Source organism: Trachypithecus francoisi, unplaced genomic scaffold (genome assembly GCF_009764315.1).
Source record: "Trachypithecus francoisi isolate TF-2019V2 unplaced genomic scaffold, Tfra_2.0 Lachesis_group2, whole genome shotgun sequence".
Taxonomy (NCBI): Eukaryota; Metazoa; Chordata; class Mammalia; order Primates; family Cercopithecidae; genus Trachypithecus; species Trachypithecus francoisi.
Window position 1 is genome coordinate 142,653,763 of NW_022681465.1, and position 17,495 is coordinate 142,671,257.

General features: G+C 46.2%; 1 protein-coding gene across 4 annotated transcripts in view; it reads left to right on the plus strand.

Annotated features, from left to right (window-relative positions):
* Positions 1-17,495, plus strand: part of GALNT10 (polypeptide N-acetylgalactosaminyltransferase 10) — a 233,254-nt gene that overhangs the window by 173,678 nt on the left and 42,081 nt on the right. For all 4 annotated transcript variants that reach the window (XM_033180692.1, XM_033180691.1, XM_033180688.1 and 1 more), the window contains exons 5-6: positions 12,483-12,668; positions 16,626-16,809. In XM_033180692.1, the coding sequence (XP_033036583.1) occupies positions 12,483-12,668; positions 16,626-16,809 (370 nt within the window). The remainder of the gene's footprint in view (positions 1-12,482; positions 12,669-16,625; positions 16,810-17,495) is intronic.

Consider the following 17,495-nt stretch of genomic DNA (forward strand, 5'->3'; position numbering starts at 1 on the left):
GAAGAATAGAATAGGATTCCTTGAGACAGAGAAGCAGAGAAGGATGCTCTGAGCTGACAGATTTGCAAGAGTGAAAGCAAGGAAATTAGTCGAGCAGTGTCTGCAGAGGATGCACCAGGGGCAGGGGTGAGATGAGAGATGATTCTGGAAGGGTTGGTTCTGGCCATCCTGAGAAGCCTGAAATGTCACCACATGACATCAGTAGACCTGTGCTGTAGCACCGGTAGTGTGAATGAGATGAGAGGTGAGGGATGAGATGCCAGAAGATCTGTGCACATCAGATTAGTCTCTGGTGTGGACATTTCGGTAAGTGGCAGAAGATCCCAATGCAGAAGCAGAGGGAAGAGGCCCTGAATGGGAGGTTTCAAAATATTTGGTGTTAGATTGGGTTGGGGTTTTTTGCATGGGGAGGGGGCGGTGGTGGTTGAAGGAGGTGGTAAGGAAAGTTCCGACATATGTTCAGCTTTCTCTTCCTGTGCACTGAGCAGGAAAATTTCCCTCAGGAGAACACTTTTGCCCTTTAACAAATATGAAACTGACAGGCCGACACTGTTGCTGAAGTGGAAGGATTTTTTTTTTTCTTTTTTAATAACACCTTAAACGATAGTCATGGAAGCCGGCATCCTAAATGAAACACATGTTGCTCTCCGACACCTGACAACCTGACATAATTTAAGAGCAGCTACCAGAAGCCCACAACTGGAATTGCCCATGAATCTGCTCCCCTGGATGGGCTCCAACTGGGTGAAAGAGTAAAGTGGGCTAAGTCCAAAGGGCCTGGCCTTCTCTTCTCATTTGTAGCTGATTGGTGGGGAGTCACTTTCAGAAAACAGAGGAGACTGTAATTAACTTGCTAGGGGTGGTTTCTGGAGTGTTTTTATTCGTTGTCTGATTATTAAACAGATTTACGGCCCTGCCCACTGCCAAAAAGGGAGCAGGGCATTTAGTTGAAATTAAAAGTGCAGACAGAGCTGCCTGTTTAGATAATAGCATCTCTTTTTTAATAGATTACTCATCTTCTGCAAAATAGGAGAGAGGAGTTAATTTGTGTGATGAAGTGCTTTCTATTTCTGGGAGCTGGCTGGTGGATGTGATTGCTTGAAGAAGGAGAATAATTCATTCTTAAAATCACCAAAGGCTTGTTCAGGCCAAATACCTGCACCCTGAGGAGTAGGCTAATTTGTAGCATGACACCTAAGAACGGGCGGGCCTGTGGTTTCACAGCAAATGTTTGGGGAAGGTGTACAATCTTTCTTTAGGTTGCAGGTCATTCCAACCATTCATTTTCAGAAAAAGGTCAGAGAAATAAACTTAACATGTTAATCTAAGCCATCAGTCCAGGAGGCCTCAATTGTTAAGGGATGGTGAAAAGAGACTGACTTAGACTTGAATTCCAGAGAAGCCAACATGAGCTGTTTAATCTTGGGTGGTAATCTAGAGTCCCCTGAAAGAACCTACGTGCACCAAACCATCATCAAGGAGGACTTTAAACTTAACTGAGCACTCGATGGAAGAGGCAGTTACCTCACATACTCCATAGCAACCCACTCACAATCTCACTAGACATTCCTGCTCTCCAAAGTCCCCTACCGAGACCACACCACTGGGGACTGTCTGCCCTCTCACCCTTCCTTCCGCACCACACTCAGCCTTACTGGTTCCTCTCTCCTTGTTCCTAAATTTTCCCCCAAGAAATTTATTTTGTTAATGGAGCATGCCCATTAGCATTCCACTCAAACTCCTGTTCACTTGTTGTCAGCTACCACCCAAAACCACTTACAGGCAATACACTATTCTTTCCAAACTGAACTCCAGTGAAAGGAATTGTCTCCATCTCTTTGCTGTCTCCTCCCAGGCTTGCCACTGCACTGACTTGTCCAGGAAGGCACGTATATCAAGAGCAGATGGTACTCGTTTTGGTTGAAACTCCACCAGCAGCTGTTTGCTGTTTTAGACAACCATGTCATCAACAGCAATGCTGCTTAGGGTACTTGAGTTGCCAGCCCTGTCTGTTAGGTGAAGTAATATGCAGTCCAATATATGGCACTTACAAGTACGAGCATTTGGCTTCTTCTCTGTCTTCTTGTAGTCAGCCTAAGCATTTATGTTGAAACACATGTTATTTTATTATTTCTCCTTTACATCACAATTGGGACATTATTAGAATTTTTGGAAATGGGTGTTAGGCAGGTTATACTACTTGTTAATTTTATTTTAAAATATTAAAGGGTGCCATACAAAACAGCTGTTTCATAAAGGGGCATTGAGTTGGAGAGGGTTGAAAACCCCTGAATTTTCCTTTAAGCTAGAGCTACAAGGTAAAAATAAAAATTTTTAAAAAGAAAAGAAAAGAAAACCCCTGAATTAGAGGGTGAGTGAGTAAGCCAGATGTTGGAGCTATGCTGGTCTTTGACTAAGGGGGTTAGGTCCAATTCCCTCGGATCTGCTGTGTCCTTGATGTTTTCCAGCTGCTGAGACAATAGGCCCGTAGATACCAAAAGCTCCAATACACACCTTTTCCTGGCAGCTCTTATGGTGGTAGGAAAGACACCTAAAATAGGCCCTCTGGAGTCTTTGGGAGAAGGAAATTGGCTATTTGGGAATAACCGCTTCCTCCACCTATTGGTACTTCAGAGATCTCAAGTCAACAGAAAATAATTCTGGAATGATCTATTAAGGTAAGCAATGCAATGATAGTCCTCTGTATAAAACCCTGGGCGCATTTTTGTCCGTTCTCAGAAGGCCAATAACAATAGCAATAGTAACCATGGTATGTCATGCAGAGTACTAGCCTTGGGTCAGGGGCCGTGGCAGAGGATCACCTGTCTCAGGATCAGGTGGGCCACCTTTTAACATTATAGGTTCCAGGCTGTGCCCTAGGCCAGGGTTTTTCAGATGGTAGGAGTAGACCCATTGGAAGGTCATAAAATCAGTTTACAGGGTCATCATGTCTAGGATTTTAATAAAAATATAATACAAGAGGATAGAATAGAAAAAATAAATGTATCCCAGTGAATCACACCTTGTATTTCAGTTATATGTGTGTGTATACTTTTGTATGTTTTTGTTTCAGGTCATGATGTAAAATGTATTTCTTTCTATGAGTCACAGTCAAAGGTTTGAAAGCCACTGTTCCCAGAAATATAGAATCAGAATCTGTGAGACTGCCTCAGCATCTGTGTGGAAACCAGCTTCCTTGGGGGTTCTTAGGGCTGAGGTTTGACAACCTTTGCTGTGAGCGCTATTGGGAGATGTGTTCATTTGTCAGACCTTTTCTCACTTGAAGGTGAGAGGATGGAAACAAAGCAGCCAGGCTAGGTGGGGACCAGTGTGAATCTGAGGGCTGTGCTCAGAGACAGGAGGAGGGATGTGAGGGCACCCAAGCCAGCACCCTCCCACTCACAGGTTTGCTGGGTTAGGGGGCAAAATACTCTTGTATTCCTTAAAGAACTTCAGGTTTGGCCGGGTGCGGTGGCTCACACCTGTAATCCCAGCACTTTGGGAGGCTGAGGCGGGCAGATCACGAGATCAGGAGATCCTGGCTAACACGGTGAAACCCCATCTGTACTAAAAATACAAAAACAACCCAAATGTCCATCTGTGACAGACTGGATTAAGAAAATGTGGCACATATACACCATGGAATACTATGCAGCCATCAAAAAGGATGAGTTTGCGTCCTTTGTAGGGACATGGATGCAGCTGGAAACCATCATTCTTAGCAAACTATCACAAGAAGAGAAAACCAAACACCGCATGTTCTCACTCATAGGTGGGAACTGAACAATGAGATCACTTGGACTCGGGAAGGGGAACATCACACACTGGGGCCTATCAGGGGGAGGGGGGAGGAGGGAGGGATTGCATTGGGGAGTTATACATGATATAAACGTTATGCACATGTACCCTAGAACTTAAAGTATAATAAAAAAAAAAAAAAAAGAAAAAAAAAAATACAAAAACAAAACTAGCCGGGCGTGATGGCGGGCGCCTGTAGTCCCATCCCAGCTACTCGGGAGGCTGAGGCGGGAGAATGGTGTGAACCCAGGAGGCAGAGCTTTGCGGTGAGCCGAGATCGCGCCACTGCACTCCAGCCTGGGCGACAGAGAGAGACTCCATCTCAAAAAAAAAAAAAAAAAAAGAACTTCAGTTTTTCCATTATTCTAGCAGGAAACATGGGATTCTGATTTTGATCACTTAGAGTTCCTAATATGATCAAGATGGCCTAGGTTGGTTTTTCTGAACTCACCTTCGGCATTATGTCACACCAGTGATCCTCAAACCTTTAGCATGCCTAAGAATCACGGGGAGGGCTTGTTAAAATCCGGCTCAGTGGGCCCCACCCATCTGCTTCTGTAGGTTTAAGGTGAGGCCTAAGAATGGGCATTTCTACTAAATTCCCAAACAATGCTGATGCATCTGGTCTGGAACCACACTTTGAAAACCACTGTGTGAGATCACCAGAAAGGAATGTACCCAGCATAGCTCCTGGCACAGCAGGAGCTCAGTAAATGCTTTCCTGATTAAACTGGACTGAATTCTCCTCAGCAGAGATGCTCTCGCTGAGGTTCAGTCGGCTCTCTGCTTTCAGTGGGGCAAGAAATGGCTGGTTGATATTGAATTGTATGCTTTAAATGGGTGAACTGCACAATGTGTGAATTATATCTCAGTGAAGCTGTTATCAAAAAGAAGAGGAGGAAGGGAAGGGAAAGAAAAGAAATGGCCAGCTTTCCAAGCTGCTCATCGAAAGTGTCCATTACGCCTGAAATTGTCTTATGAGCAGACTCATGTCAAAGGAAAACAAAGGTCTTCTAGCTGAACTCTGAGCTTCCTTTCAGCTCTGCCACTCTCTAAAATTCCTCCTGGGGCTCTGAGCCAGAAAAAGTATGTCTTTCCTGAAGGGCTGATCTGTTTCCCTTTTCCAAACAGTAAATGATGCTTAAATGCTTGTGCATTTCACCTGCCAAAACCCATCCTGGTATAAGCATAGCTTTCCTTCTCAACCTGTCTTTTTAATTTTCCTGCTGTTTGTATTTACCTGTCTGTAAGTTTTTCAAGCAAGGGAAAGTCTTGGACATCCTAGAGGATTAGGGTTGGAAACTGGTATTTGCCAGGCAGAATAGACAGACTGAAGGCATTGAGAGGTGGTATAGTTGCATGGTTAATAATAACAGCTTTGTAATCAGAAACACCTGCTCTGATTCCTGGCTGTCACCTACCAGCTGTCTGAAAACAGATTCACATAGAACTTTTCTGAGACTCAGTTTCTCTTTGTCTAAGAAAGTTGTCACAAGAGAGTTGTCACTAGGAGATTTGTCACAAGAATGAAATGAGGCCAGGCACGGTGGCTCATGCCTGTAATCCCAGCACTTTGGGAGGCCGAAATGGGTGAATCACTTGAGATCAGAAGTTCGAGACCACCCTGGCCAACATGTCGAAATCCCATCTCTACAAAAAATACAAAAATTAGCCGGGCATGGTGGTACAGGTCTGTAATCCCAGCTACTCGGGAGGCTAAGGTAGGAAAATCACTTGAACCCAGGAAGTGGAGGCTGCAGTGAGCTAAGATGGCACTGCTGCAGTGAGCTGAAATGGCACCACTGCACTCCAGCCTGGGCGACAGAACGAGACCTCATCTCAAAAAAAAAAAAAAAAAAAAAAGAAGAATGAAATGACAGACAGCACAGGACCTAGGCACATGGTAAGCACCTGACAGAAATCAAGACAATGATGATAAAGGTGAGGGCCCACCTCATCTTAACATTTCCTTTGGTTGGAAACACCAGAGTATCAAAACAGCATAAGGGATGATGCCATTTACTAACATGTACTCTCCTCTCTCTCCAAATGGATTGCCGGTACCTTGTGATACACCAAGATTTACAAGTGAATAAATCTATCCCAGGAAACAGATGAACTATGGTGCTTTAAGAGCAGAAGCCAAGCAGAACGAAGACTTGACAAGACCCGGAACACCTACAAGTCCCAGAGCCAGTTCAAGCCTCTGCATGGTTAGCAGCACCCCAGGGACCAGAGAACCGACGCTGGTGATGCTGCTGACTCATCTGGTTGGTGGCCCCTCCCTGCTTCCCTTCTGCTGCTCCTCCTCTTCTTCCCTCTTGGGCCACTCCATGGGGTGCTCTTCCCGATGCTCTGCGTCCTGCCAGAGCATGGAACAGTAGAGCTCCCCTACTTTTGGTGCTCCTCAGTGGTGTTTCTGCAAGACTCAGTGGCATCAGAGATTGAAACTCTGAAATATTCCACTTGGGAATTAATCTGATTACACAGAGTAGTGAAGATTCCTGAACAAACGAAACTATATCTGAATCCTGTCTTCAGCACATAACTTGTTAGCTGTGTAGCCTTGGACGAGAAGTGTTTTCTGGACCTTGTCTTGAAGTGAAGGTGTGGAACTGGGACCTGCTTCCCTCAAAGGGTTGTGAAATTCAGATGAGATGAAGGTTCACAGACACCTCTGGCTTGGGTGCTAGGCACGAGGGGCACCCTGGTGAGAGGACCATTCACAGAAGTTGCCCTCATAAGCTTAGGGTTGAGTGAAAGAGACAGTGAGGAATTCTGCAAATATGCAGGGTGATCTGAGCTGAGTGCCTTGAAGGATGAGTTCCAGGCCTTTGCGAGGGGCTGACGTAGGAACCTGCTGAGGTTTGAGTACATCAAGAAAGGCTTTGTAAGGAGTTGAAGTTTGCACTGGGATCTGAAGGATGAGACGGAGTTAACTGGGAGGAATTATGTGGAGGCCTTGGGATGTCAACCAATCCAGGCAGAAGGACCAGCATGGGCAGAGACCCTGAGGCTGAAGGAGACATCATGAGGCCTTTGAAAACCAGAAATAAGATAGTAAGGGAGGGAGCATCATTGAGGGAGGGAGCAGGACGAGGCTGGAGAGGGAACAGAGACTGACTGTGCATGCCTTGCCGTATGACCCTTCTTCCAAGAGCCAGGCGAAGCCATTGAAGGGTTTAAATTTAAACAGGAGAGTGGAAGAGTAACAAGATGCAACGTACTGCTCCTTTTAAAGACTGCTCGAATGGCTACAAACAGTCTAGACTACAGAAGGGTGAGCCCTGGCCGGTGCATAGGCCATGGAGTGCGGTGCTCCAGACCAGGTTCAGTAGAGGCCACCAGCAGGCCGTATTTCTGCCTTGTCACTGTCACAGTGCCAGTGCGTGAGAATCTTACCGTTCCTATCTTAGTTTCCTAGGGCTGCTGTAACAGAGAACCAAAAACTGCGTGGCTTAAAACAGAATTTCATTCTCTCACAGTTCTGGAGCCTACACGTCCAAAATCAAAGTGTCCTGCTGTCTCTGAAGGCCTCGAGAGGATTTCATGCCTGTTCCCAGCTTCTGGTATTGCTGGCAAGCTTTGGCATTGCTTGGCTCGTAGACTCACTACTCCAGTCTCTGCCTCCATCATCACGCAGTATCCTCTCTGTGTGTCTGGGTCCGGATTTCTCTCTTCTTAAAAATATACCAGCCATTGGATGAGTGCCCACCCTAATCCAGTATGACCTCATCTTAACATAACTACATCTGCAAAGACCCTGTTTCCAAATAAAGCCACATTCACAACCGCCAGGGGTTAGGACTTCAGTATGTCTTTTGAGGGATATGATTCAAGCCACAACAACTCCTCCTTGTGCCACGATCAACCCGGTAGAACCATCATCAGAGTCCTAAGAACCCTTCAGACCAGACAGGAGGGAGAGGCTCCACTTTAAGACAGGAACCAAGAGAGCCACAGGCCCCAGACACACCACAGTGTGTGTATATGTGTGTGTGTGTGTGTGTGTGTACATATGTGCACACACTCAGGACAGCATGTAGAGAGAGGACTGTGGGAAGCGTGAGCCCTGAGTTCTGGCCTCACTCAGACCTCACCAGCTGAGAGAGTTGGGGCAAGGCTTTCCCTTCCCTAGGTCTCAGTTTTCTCTCCAGTGATATCAGAAGTGATGTTACCTGCCTGCCCCATCCTCCTTACATTGGCTCTGAGGAGTCCAGTGGGATAATCAAGTATTTCCTGAGAAGTTACTACCTGCCCAACACAGAGATAATTTATTGGGAGTGTTCTTGGGAGAGGAGCAAGAGTTATACAAGTTGAGGTTGTTACATCCTTCTCCATTAATCCCCTGGGCTCTTCTCCTCTTACAGCTTGGTGGTTACAAGTACAGACTCCATTCGCTTCCAAATCATCCCACAGGCAGAGACAGAGATGAAACAAGAGACATAAAGCTAAAGGATGGGTACATGGGAGGTTCATCATTCTATTCTACTTTTAAAACTATATTTGCAGTGATTCTTGATGTTTAAAGTTTAACAAAGAAAACTACACTCTGGAGCCAGATTGCCTGGGTTTTAATCCGATACCTGCCACTTACCGTGTGGAGCTTGGAAAAGTTACTTAACCTCTCTGTGCCCTCAGTTTCCTCATCAGCAAAATGAGGGTACTAATTAGTGACTAGCTTCATAGAGTTTTTGTGAATATTAAAGGATTAAACAGGTGTAAAGCTTCTGGGGCTGTGGTTTGAGTGAGTACTAAAAACAAGTTAGCCATTGTTTGGAGAAAGTGGGCACCAAAGAACTGCATGTTGCTGTGCTGAAGTTATCACTGTGAGCTTCATGGAATCACGCGTTCAGCTTCGGAGATCTTCTACGTCATGCCTGCTCCTTGGAATCTGAGTTTGGGTTTTCTGAAGCAGATCCTGGGACAGTGCAAATAGTTTATTTGGGAGGAGATGCCAGGAAATATCAGCAAGAAAGTAGGTAAGTGAGAACAGAAAGAGGGGCCCCCAGGAAGAGTGCCTGTGACAGGCAGCACTGTGGGTGGCTAAGCATGGTCCCCTGGGAATTCTGGGAGCCAGCGTGGAGCATGTGTTCAGTGTCATCCCACCTGAGGGGCGAGGGAGCTCAGGGGGTTTTTGGCCGAGGTCTGACACATGGACCTATGCAGCCACTGAGGAAGAATGGCAGATGCCGGCAGGTGGTGGGCAGGCAGGCATGAGACTAAATGCTGAGAGGGGATATGGGTGGGGCACCAGATGCATGTGCCGCAGAAACCATCTGTCAGCTCTCTGACAAGTGCTCATCTAACACCTGCGTAATGCCTTACAATGATGGGCGCTCCCACCTTCAGAATCAGCCTCAGTGTCTATTGATGGCTCTGAATCATTATTAAATTTGGGGTAATAAGGACAAAAACAATTCTGTGCTGTTTACAATCAGGGCAGCCCCTAGAATAGGGATGATGAGTATGTGGCATTAGGGATGCTGTGTCAGACGCTGAGGCATCTCTTCTCAGTCCTGACACTTTCATACTGAGCCAGGATACAGCCTCAGAATCTTTCTTAACAGAGCTTTAGGTGTCCCAAACCCATCAGTGTGGGCACTTTGGTGAACACAGGTTGTCAGCCCTGCCTTAGGGCTTATGAAGCTGGGGTAAATCTGAGGCTGGAAAAAGCTCTGAACTGGGTTATAATCCTGCTGTGTCAAGGACCCACTGTTTGATTCTAGGTAAGACATTTAACTTCTCTGACTCTCCCCGCTCTTCTCCGGGTAGAATGAAGGGACGGACTAAAGCGAGGCAGACATGAGGTTTGGTGCAGTAGGAAGAGCCTGTTCTTTTACAATCAAGCAGGGTGAGTCTTAGACCTTGGGCGTCATCATTTATAAACTGTGTTCCTTGAGCGACTCATGTCCTCCACTCTGAGTCTCGGCATCTCCTTCTATAGTACCCAGTTTGTGGTGGTGGTGTGGGTATCAGAGGTAATGTAGGTGAAAGAAGGAGTTTTGCATGCGAGCAGGGGCTCTGTAATTGTTCCCTATAATTGTCATCATAATCATCATCATCTTCATTTAAAGTCCCTCCCAGCTCTAAAACTGTATGACTTTATGAAATGTCCTCATCCAGGAAGATAGTGTGGTAAAATAGGGCAACGGCCCTGATTTTGTGTAAATGCACGGTTTAATAAGGAGCATAATTGCCCCTAAATAATTGCTCTGACTTTACCACAAGCTGTCAGAAGGCCTTAATTGGTCACTCTGTAATGACTGTGGCCATCTGCGTTCGGGGTGATTTAGCGATAGGGCTCTGCCCAAGTGGGGGCCTCAATGATTAGAGCCGGCCAGGGTGATATTTCTCCCTCTGATGGGAGTAGTGGTGTGTGGTACAGGAGATTATCTCATTCTCGTCGTAATGACCTATCAGTTGAACCCAGCCAAGAAGAAGCGGTGGTCACAGACAATGACTATGGATTTTTTTCTTTTTTCAAACATAGTGTTCCTGCCCGAACAGCAGCATATTTGGAGTGTGATCGTGCCTCTTGCTATCTTGTCTTGTTGCCCAAGAAAGTCTCTTTTGGAAAGATTTAGTCCCTCAATTAGGGCAAATTGATTTCTGCTTTCTACAGAGTCACTGTTCCAAAGAGAAGTGGGAAAGGGTGAGGGAAGCCATATTAATCTTTGTGCACAAGCAAGAAGAGACCTGGAGCATTTTTTAGCCTTCTAGCTTCTGGTTGTATGTATGTAGATAATCTTTTCTCTGTATTCTAATTTCTCCTGCCTACAAGATGCCAGACAACATAACACGAAACACACTTCATCTCAATGAAGTTCCTGGTGACAAAAATCACAGTGATGGAAGCAGTGTTTCCCTAAGTGTACCAATGCAAAAGTCATTTTTTTCTTTCATTCATTCATTCATTCATTGAGACAGGTTCTTGCTCTGTCATCCAGGCTGGAGTGCAGTGGCTCGATCATGGCTCCCTGCAGCCTCAATGTTCCCGGTTCAAGCGATCCCCCCACCTCAGCCTCTTGAAGTGCTGGGATTGTAGGCACAGTGCCTGGCCCAAAAGTGATTTTAAGTCACACCTAAAATGATTACAGGTGGTTCAGAGACTTTGCATTAAAAGTAACACTGGATCATGTGGAGGGAAAGCCTTTTCAATTCTCTTTCATTCTTCTGATCACCTGAAATGAGGAGCCTTGGTGGGTTTTCCATAGCTCCCTGCTTGACAAAGAGAGGGCAGACCTTAAGCTCACAGTTGTAGAGAGGCAGGAGTATCTGGTAGAAATCTAAAACCTTACAACACATTTTTATTTCTTGGAGATTTTTAATTATTAGCTCGTTATTAGAAATGATACCAATTTTTCATCTATGGTGTTTAAAGTTTCCTTTTAAAATAAATTTAATAAAAACTTTAATTTGTAAAAGTTAGTTGATTTTTAAAACAATTAAGTAAATTGTAGTAAAGTAGATGAATGTGACAAAAATCTAGATGGTAGTATATGTTTGTCAGTGACTGGGAAAACACAGCTAGAAGAAGGAGACCATCATGTTTCCACAGCAAACCCAGGAATTCACTGGCTGTATGTCTAATCCTTATGCCTTTTCTTTTTCTTACCAATTACACTGGCTGGGAATTCTAGTACAATATTGAATAGATGTTGTGAAAGCATACAGCTTTTCTCCTGATCAGAGGAGGAAAGCATTCTACATTTCATCAGTAAGTATGATGTATGCTGGAGGTTTCTTTTGCAGCCGTCCTAGAGTCTTCATAAAGGACACCAAGCCTGATTAAAATCAAGAGACACCAATGTTGAGGCTGAGACTTTTAGGAGAAATAGACTGTCTTTGATATTTATTTAAAACAATTTATCCAGGCTTGGGGCAGAAATCCAACCCACATTAGGATAAGCAAGGAGAGGAATTTGCTGTCTTGTGTAATAAGAGCATCTAGGAGTCTGTCTGCTTCAGGCACGTGGGTCTAGGGAACTGAAATGTCATCAGGACAATGTCTTTCTCTCTCTCCATGTCTTGACTCCTATTTTTACAGGTGGGCTTCAGTCTCAGCATATTCGCTTACCACCTCTCATCACCTCATTTCACCAAAGATGTCACCAGTGGCTCCAAACTTAGGGCCAACCAGCTAGCAAAAGGAAAAGGACCTCATTTTTCAATAATCCTACAAAACATTCTCAGGACCCATTATTTGGACCAACTAAGGTCACATGGCCATTCCTGAGACAAATACCGTGGCCAAGGGAATGGAATGCCCTGACTGGTCAGGCCTATACCACGTGTTGGACCTATGGAATGGAATCAGCCCTACCAAAGTCTAGTGGACTGAGAAGGGAAGGGGCAGTGTCCCAAAGAAAAATAAAAAATATTGTTACCAGAAGATGAGGAAATGGTTCCCAGTCAGGCATAAACCACAAATGCTCACACCCTTGGACAGAAGGGTTCCAGGTCGTGGCACCATCTCTGGACCTCTTTAAACCTTAATTTCTCCATCTGTAGTACACAGGTGATGAGCCCTGCCCTTCTTCGCCCTGTCTGAAAGGTCTAGTGAGGCAGTGTACAGGAAAGATGTTTCTAGACTGTGAAGTGCAGTTCGCATGTAAGGGAGCAGTCATAAGGATGACTACTAAGCAACTGTTCTCACCCGTCTGTCCTCTTCTGTCTCATAGAGCACCTGAAGAAGCCTCTTGAAGACTACATGGCTCTTTTCCCCAGCGTGAGAATTCTTCGAACCAAGAAACGGGAAGGGCTGATAAGGACCCGAATGCTGGGGGCCTCAGTGGCAACCGGGGATGTCATCACGTTCTTGGATTCACACTGTGAAGCCAATGTCAACTGGCTTCCCCCCTTGCTCGGTAAGGGAGCCCTTCCCACTTGGAGGGAGGCAAACTGCAATGAGCCTGTGCCAGTGGCCCCCTCCTGCAGCAGAGAGCCATCCATGAGGCTTCCCTTGCCTGCTCGAGATGCCCCCAGCACAATACCAGGTGCCATGAGGGATTCAGAAGCTCAGGAGTGCTCAAAGTTAAAATCCAACCAGTCCTGTCCCTTCATTTCACAGAGAAGTTAAGACTCAGAGAGGGGAACTGACTTACCCAAAGTCACACAGCATATCAGCATCTAGTAACATGACTGCTTTCCTCAGATTATTTCATTTTATTGCAAAGCAAGCCCATGCTGTTTGCTGTTAATAGCCAAACTGGGGGGATCATCATCATGTCAACTTAGAAGAGTTACCATAGACTGCTGCCACTGTGAGCCAGGCAGTTATAAGCATTATCTCTAATTCTCACAAAACCATGCAGTTCATAAGTATACCCCTTATGTAGTAAATTAAGGTTCTGAGATGTTGAATGACTCGCTTGTCCCCTTGGGCCATAAGTGTCAAAGTCACCATCTGTCGGGCTCAAAAGTCTATTCTCCTTCACAGTTCTACATTGCCTCCCGGTATTCACTTCCTCTTAGACAAGAGTTCCTGGCAGATATCAGGGAAGGGCTGTAGAGAGGGCAGCATGATCCAGGAGCCCACCACCACAGCCTACAGACAGAAAGGAGATGGGAAGACTGGAGGCTGGGTGAAACATGCCTGAATCAGGCCTGAATCTTGAGGAGTTCAGTTTTGACGAGGGCGGTGTGCTGGTTCTGACAGGCAGACACGGAAGAGGAACTGTCCCGTTGAGACTGGGAGTCAGGTGAGGGACACAGCCAGGGCTGGAGGCAGACTGGGGAAGAGTTGTCATCTGGAGAGAAAAATGAACTCCTTAAGAAAGGATGGGTAAGCTCTCCACTATAGAAAGCTTAGGGAGCAAAGAGGACTGAAGTTTAGGGCAAACTTGAGCGTGCATCAGAATCACTTAAAAGACTATGAAAACACAGATGCTGGCCCCTATCCACAATTTCGGATCCAGGAGGCCCGGGGTGGAGCCTCACAAGTTGCATGCTACCCAGCTCCCAGTGATGCCAGTGCTGCTGGTCTAGGGACCATACTTTGAGAAGCACTGGTTAGGGTATGCCATCATTCAAGGGAGAGGACAGAAAACAGAACCCACACAAACACACAGAAAGATAATCCCGTAAATCTGTAACACAGATCAGCAAGAAACTTTCTCATTCGATTCTGTGCTTCCGACCCCAAGGGTCTAGGATCTCACTGGGCTGGGGAAAGGATATAACCCAGAATTTCTGGTAAACTGTTTATTTAATTAAACCAAGAGATATTCTGCATTTGCCTCTTATTACTGAAAGAAAAAAAAGAAAAAGAAAAAAGCCTTACCATAAATTGCCTAATTTATAGTCCTGAAGGAACAACTCATTTGTAGGGTCATTCAGTGACTCATAAAGAGAATGAAGTGGTGGGGCTCGAAGCTGAGCTTGTAGTCTAAATAGCCCTTAACTCTGTTTCTATGGAAATGTATGAGGGCAATTTTCATAATCTGCAGACATACATGGAAGAAACATCCCCGTGTTGGTTTTTTGTTGTTGTTTTGTTTTTTGCTTCTTCCAATAGAAATGTGAACCAGTGGTGTAGATTTAAAAGTCTGTCCCTGCTAATATCAGCAGCTGACAGAGCGTATCATGGCTTTTGTCTGTGAAACCATTAACACCTCCGTTCACAGCTCACTCTGCCTCCTTTGGAGAACACACATTTCTGAGCCTGAGAAGGATTCATTCCCCCTATGGAAAGCCACTGTTGATCATCATTTCCTTCATTATCATCATCATCATCATCATCATCATCATCATGGCTCTCAGAACCCCTTCACTTTCTCAGCCACATTGACATTTGAATTTGACCATTGCCTGGTAAGGCAGGCAGACCAGGCATTATTATCCACTTTTTGCAAACGAGAAAACCGAGAGGCACAGAGTGAGGGAGATGCTCAGCCTTCCTCTCCCGCTTCTGAGCTGCCCTCAGTAATCCTGGTCGCAGAGAGTGTTGCTGAGTGCTGACTATGTGCCAGAGGCTGCACTGAGCGCTGTGGTTCCGTCATCCCACTTGGACTTCACAGAGGCCCCATGAGATAGGTGCTGTCTTCCTCCCCTTTGTCAGCAAGGAAACAGAGGCTCCAAGACATCAGATAGTCTTACCCAAGGTTATACTGCTAAGAGGTGAGAAAACCAGGATTTGAGCCTGGGCATTCTGTCCCCAGGTGGGCACAGTGCCTTAGAACACTGCCTTCCGAAGCTACCTTGACCTCATGCCTCCCGCAATCAGCCAGCAGCCAGCAGGTCACTGTGTCCTCAGCCCCAGCCCTTCTTGGACTTGAAGTCCGCTGAACGGCCATGAACGATTAGATGGGAGGCCCTACTCTAGATCTTTCCCTGGAGGAGATTCTTAAGCTTCATTAAGAATCTCTGGGGAATCTGTCCACAAGGCAAATCCAAGTCAACCTCCAGAGATTCTGATTCAATGGGCCTGGGTCGGGGGCAGGCACATGAGTTTTTAAACACACCCCCAGGTGCGTCTGGCACTGATGGCCCCTGATCCACATGTGGGGGTACACTGCCAAAAACAGTATTTCTCAAACCCTTTAAACCATGTGCCCCAGTAAGAAATACCTTGGGCATCTCAATCCAGTACACAGATATACACACTCATGCAGTATGACAGAAACATGTTCCTGAACACCTGTCACAGTATCCCTTGTCACCTGAAATGCAGCCTGATATTTAGTATTGTTTTTTGGTTCATTGCAAACGCACGCACAATCAATTTCATGATCCCACCTATGGATCATGCCTTGCAGTTTAGAAAAAAGCAAAAATGCTGTTTTCTCCCCTGGAAGAAAAATGTGCTATCACTTGATGAAGGAAGCTTGGGCCCCAGGCAGCTGCTGACTGCCCTGGCCCTACCAGGCTCCCATTTCCAAGCCTCGAATTTGACTTCTGGTCCAAAGCAGCCAGGCACTGAGCACAGCCCACTTGTCCCCTACAGCAGACTGGGGACCCGGTAGCTCACTGTTACCCCTAGCTGTGGTCAGGGTTTCTTGGCACAAAGAAGAAGGGCAAAGCAAACCAAAGCTGGAATTATGTTGGTAGGTTGGACAGAGACTCGATTTTCTAGAATCAGCTTCTCCCAGGGACCATGAAGCCATCTAGGTCAAGACCTCCATTTGCCTTTGGAATCACCCAGCCTCTGGCATCCCTGCAGGGTGATGGTCCACCAGGCCCTGCTTACATACCTCCAGTCTTGAGGACTCAAACTTCCTGGGGCAGTTCATTCCCCCATCCATAGTTCCAATGATTGAAAAAGTTGAGCTGAATTCTTGCAAGGAGGGCCATTTGCTCACTGATTACAGCCTAGGGTGTCAGTGAGCTGTTAGGGGCACATAGTCTGCTATGAAGGAAAGTGCTGGGGTGCCTACTGCTTTGGGCCGTAAGTCAAGCTCAGGACTTGGAATGCGGAGCCTCGCAGGACTAGAACAGGGCCTTCCCAGAAGGAAACCTATCTTTTTCCATAGTGGTACTGATCATTAGGCTAATAAGGCATGCATGCTAAGCATTTTCAAACATACTGTGTTCAGTCTTCGTAATCTATGAGGCAGAGCCTCTTCTTAACCCATTGCACAGAGGAGAACACAGGAGTTTAGAGATATTATTTGTGCAGCTGACTCAGGGCCCTACTGATAGTGAAAGGACTGAGATGAGAACCCTGGTCCCTCTTGCTTAAAGCTTGCACTCTCCCATCCCCTGCATGGATTGTCAAACTGAGGGTTCAGAGATGTTAAAAATACAAGTAAGCTGCAGAACAGGATGGTGCACTTAGCTGCTCCCCCATCCTGCTTCATCTGATAGGCATCTCTTGGTTTCTTCAGACCGCATTGCTCGGAACCGCAAGACCATTGTGTGCCCGATGATTGATGTGATTGACCATGATGACTTTCGGTACGAGACACAGGCAGGGGATGCCATGCGGGGAGCCTTTGACTGGGAAATGTACTACAAGCGGATCCCAATCCCTCCAGAACTGCAGAAAGCTGACCCCAGCGACCCATTTGAGTAAGTATGAACAACCCTGGCTGCTCCCAGTGGCTACCCAATGACCGCTCCCAGCACGCACACAACTCAGGGTCACCATCTCCCTTAAAAGCCCAATGCAGAGGGTCCAGCTTCCCAGCCCAACTTAGTACCAAGTGTCAGATATCCCCAGCCAGAAGCATCATCCCTCCCAGCTTGTAACAACAACCTCAGCTCATGGCCCACCAGGCTGGTCTCCACCTTGCCCACTTCTGCACAGTTTGCCAGCATTGCCAGCAGGGGTGAGTGGTCTCTTATGCTCTCTTCCTCAAGCCTGGCATGCAATTATAACCATCATCGTCACCAGGTGCCCAGCCCAGTACTAAGCACATTACACTCTGATCCAATTCAACCCCCTACAACTATATATGGTAAAAATTATTATCCATGTTTTCCAAATGGGGACACCAATGCTCCAAGAGCCTAAGTAATTTGCCCAGGTCACTAGGTACAAGTGCAGGTCTGTCTGCCTGCTTCTGGGGCCAATTTTCCCATCATACTGCTATACCCACTTGGAAGTGTTAGGAAAATAACAGTTTGTCCCACAGCAGAAGTTTGCAGACTGGGGGAGGGTGATGGGCTGGACTCATAGCATCCTAGAATGTGAAGGCTGGAAGGAACCTACCAATGAAAAAGTCAACCCCTTGCAGATGAGGAACCAAGGCTCC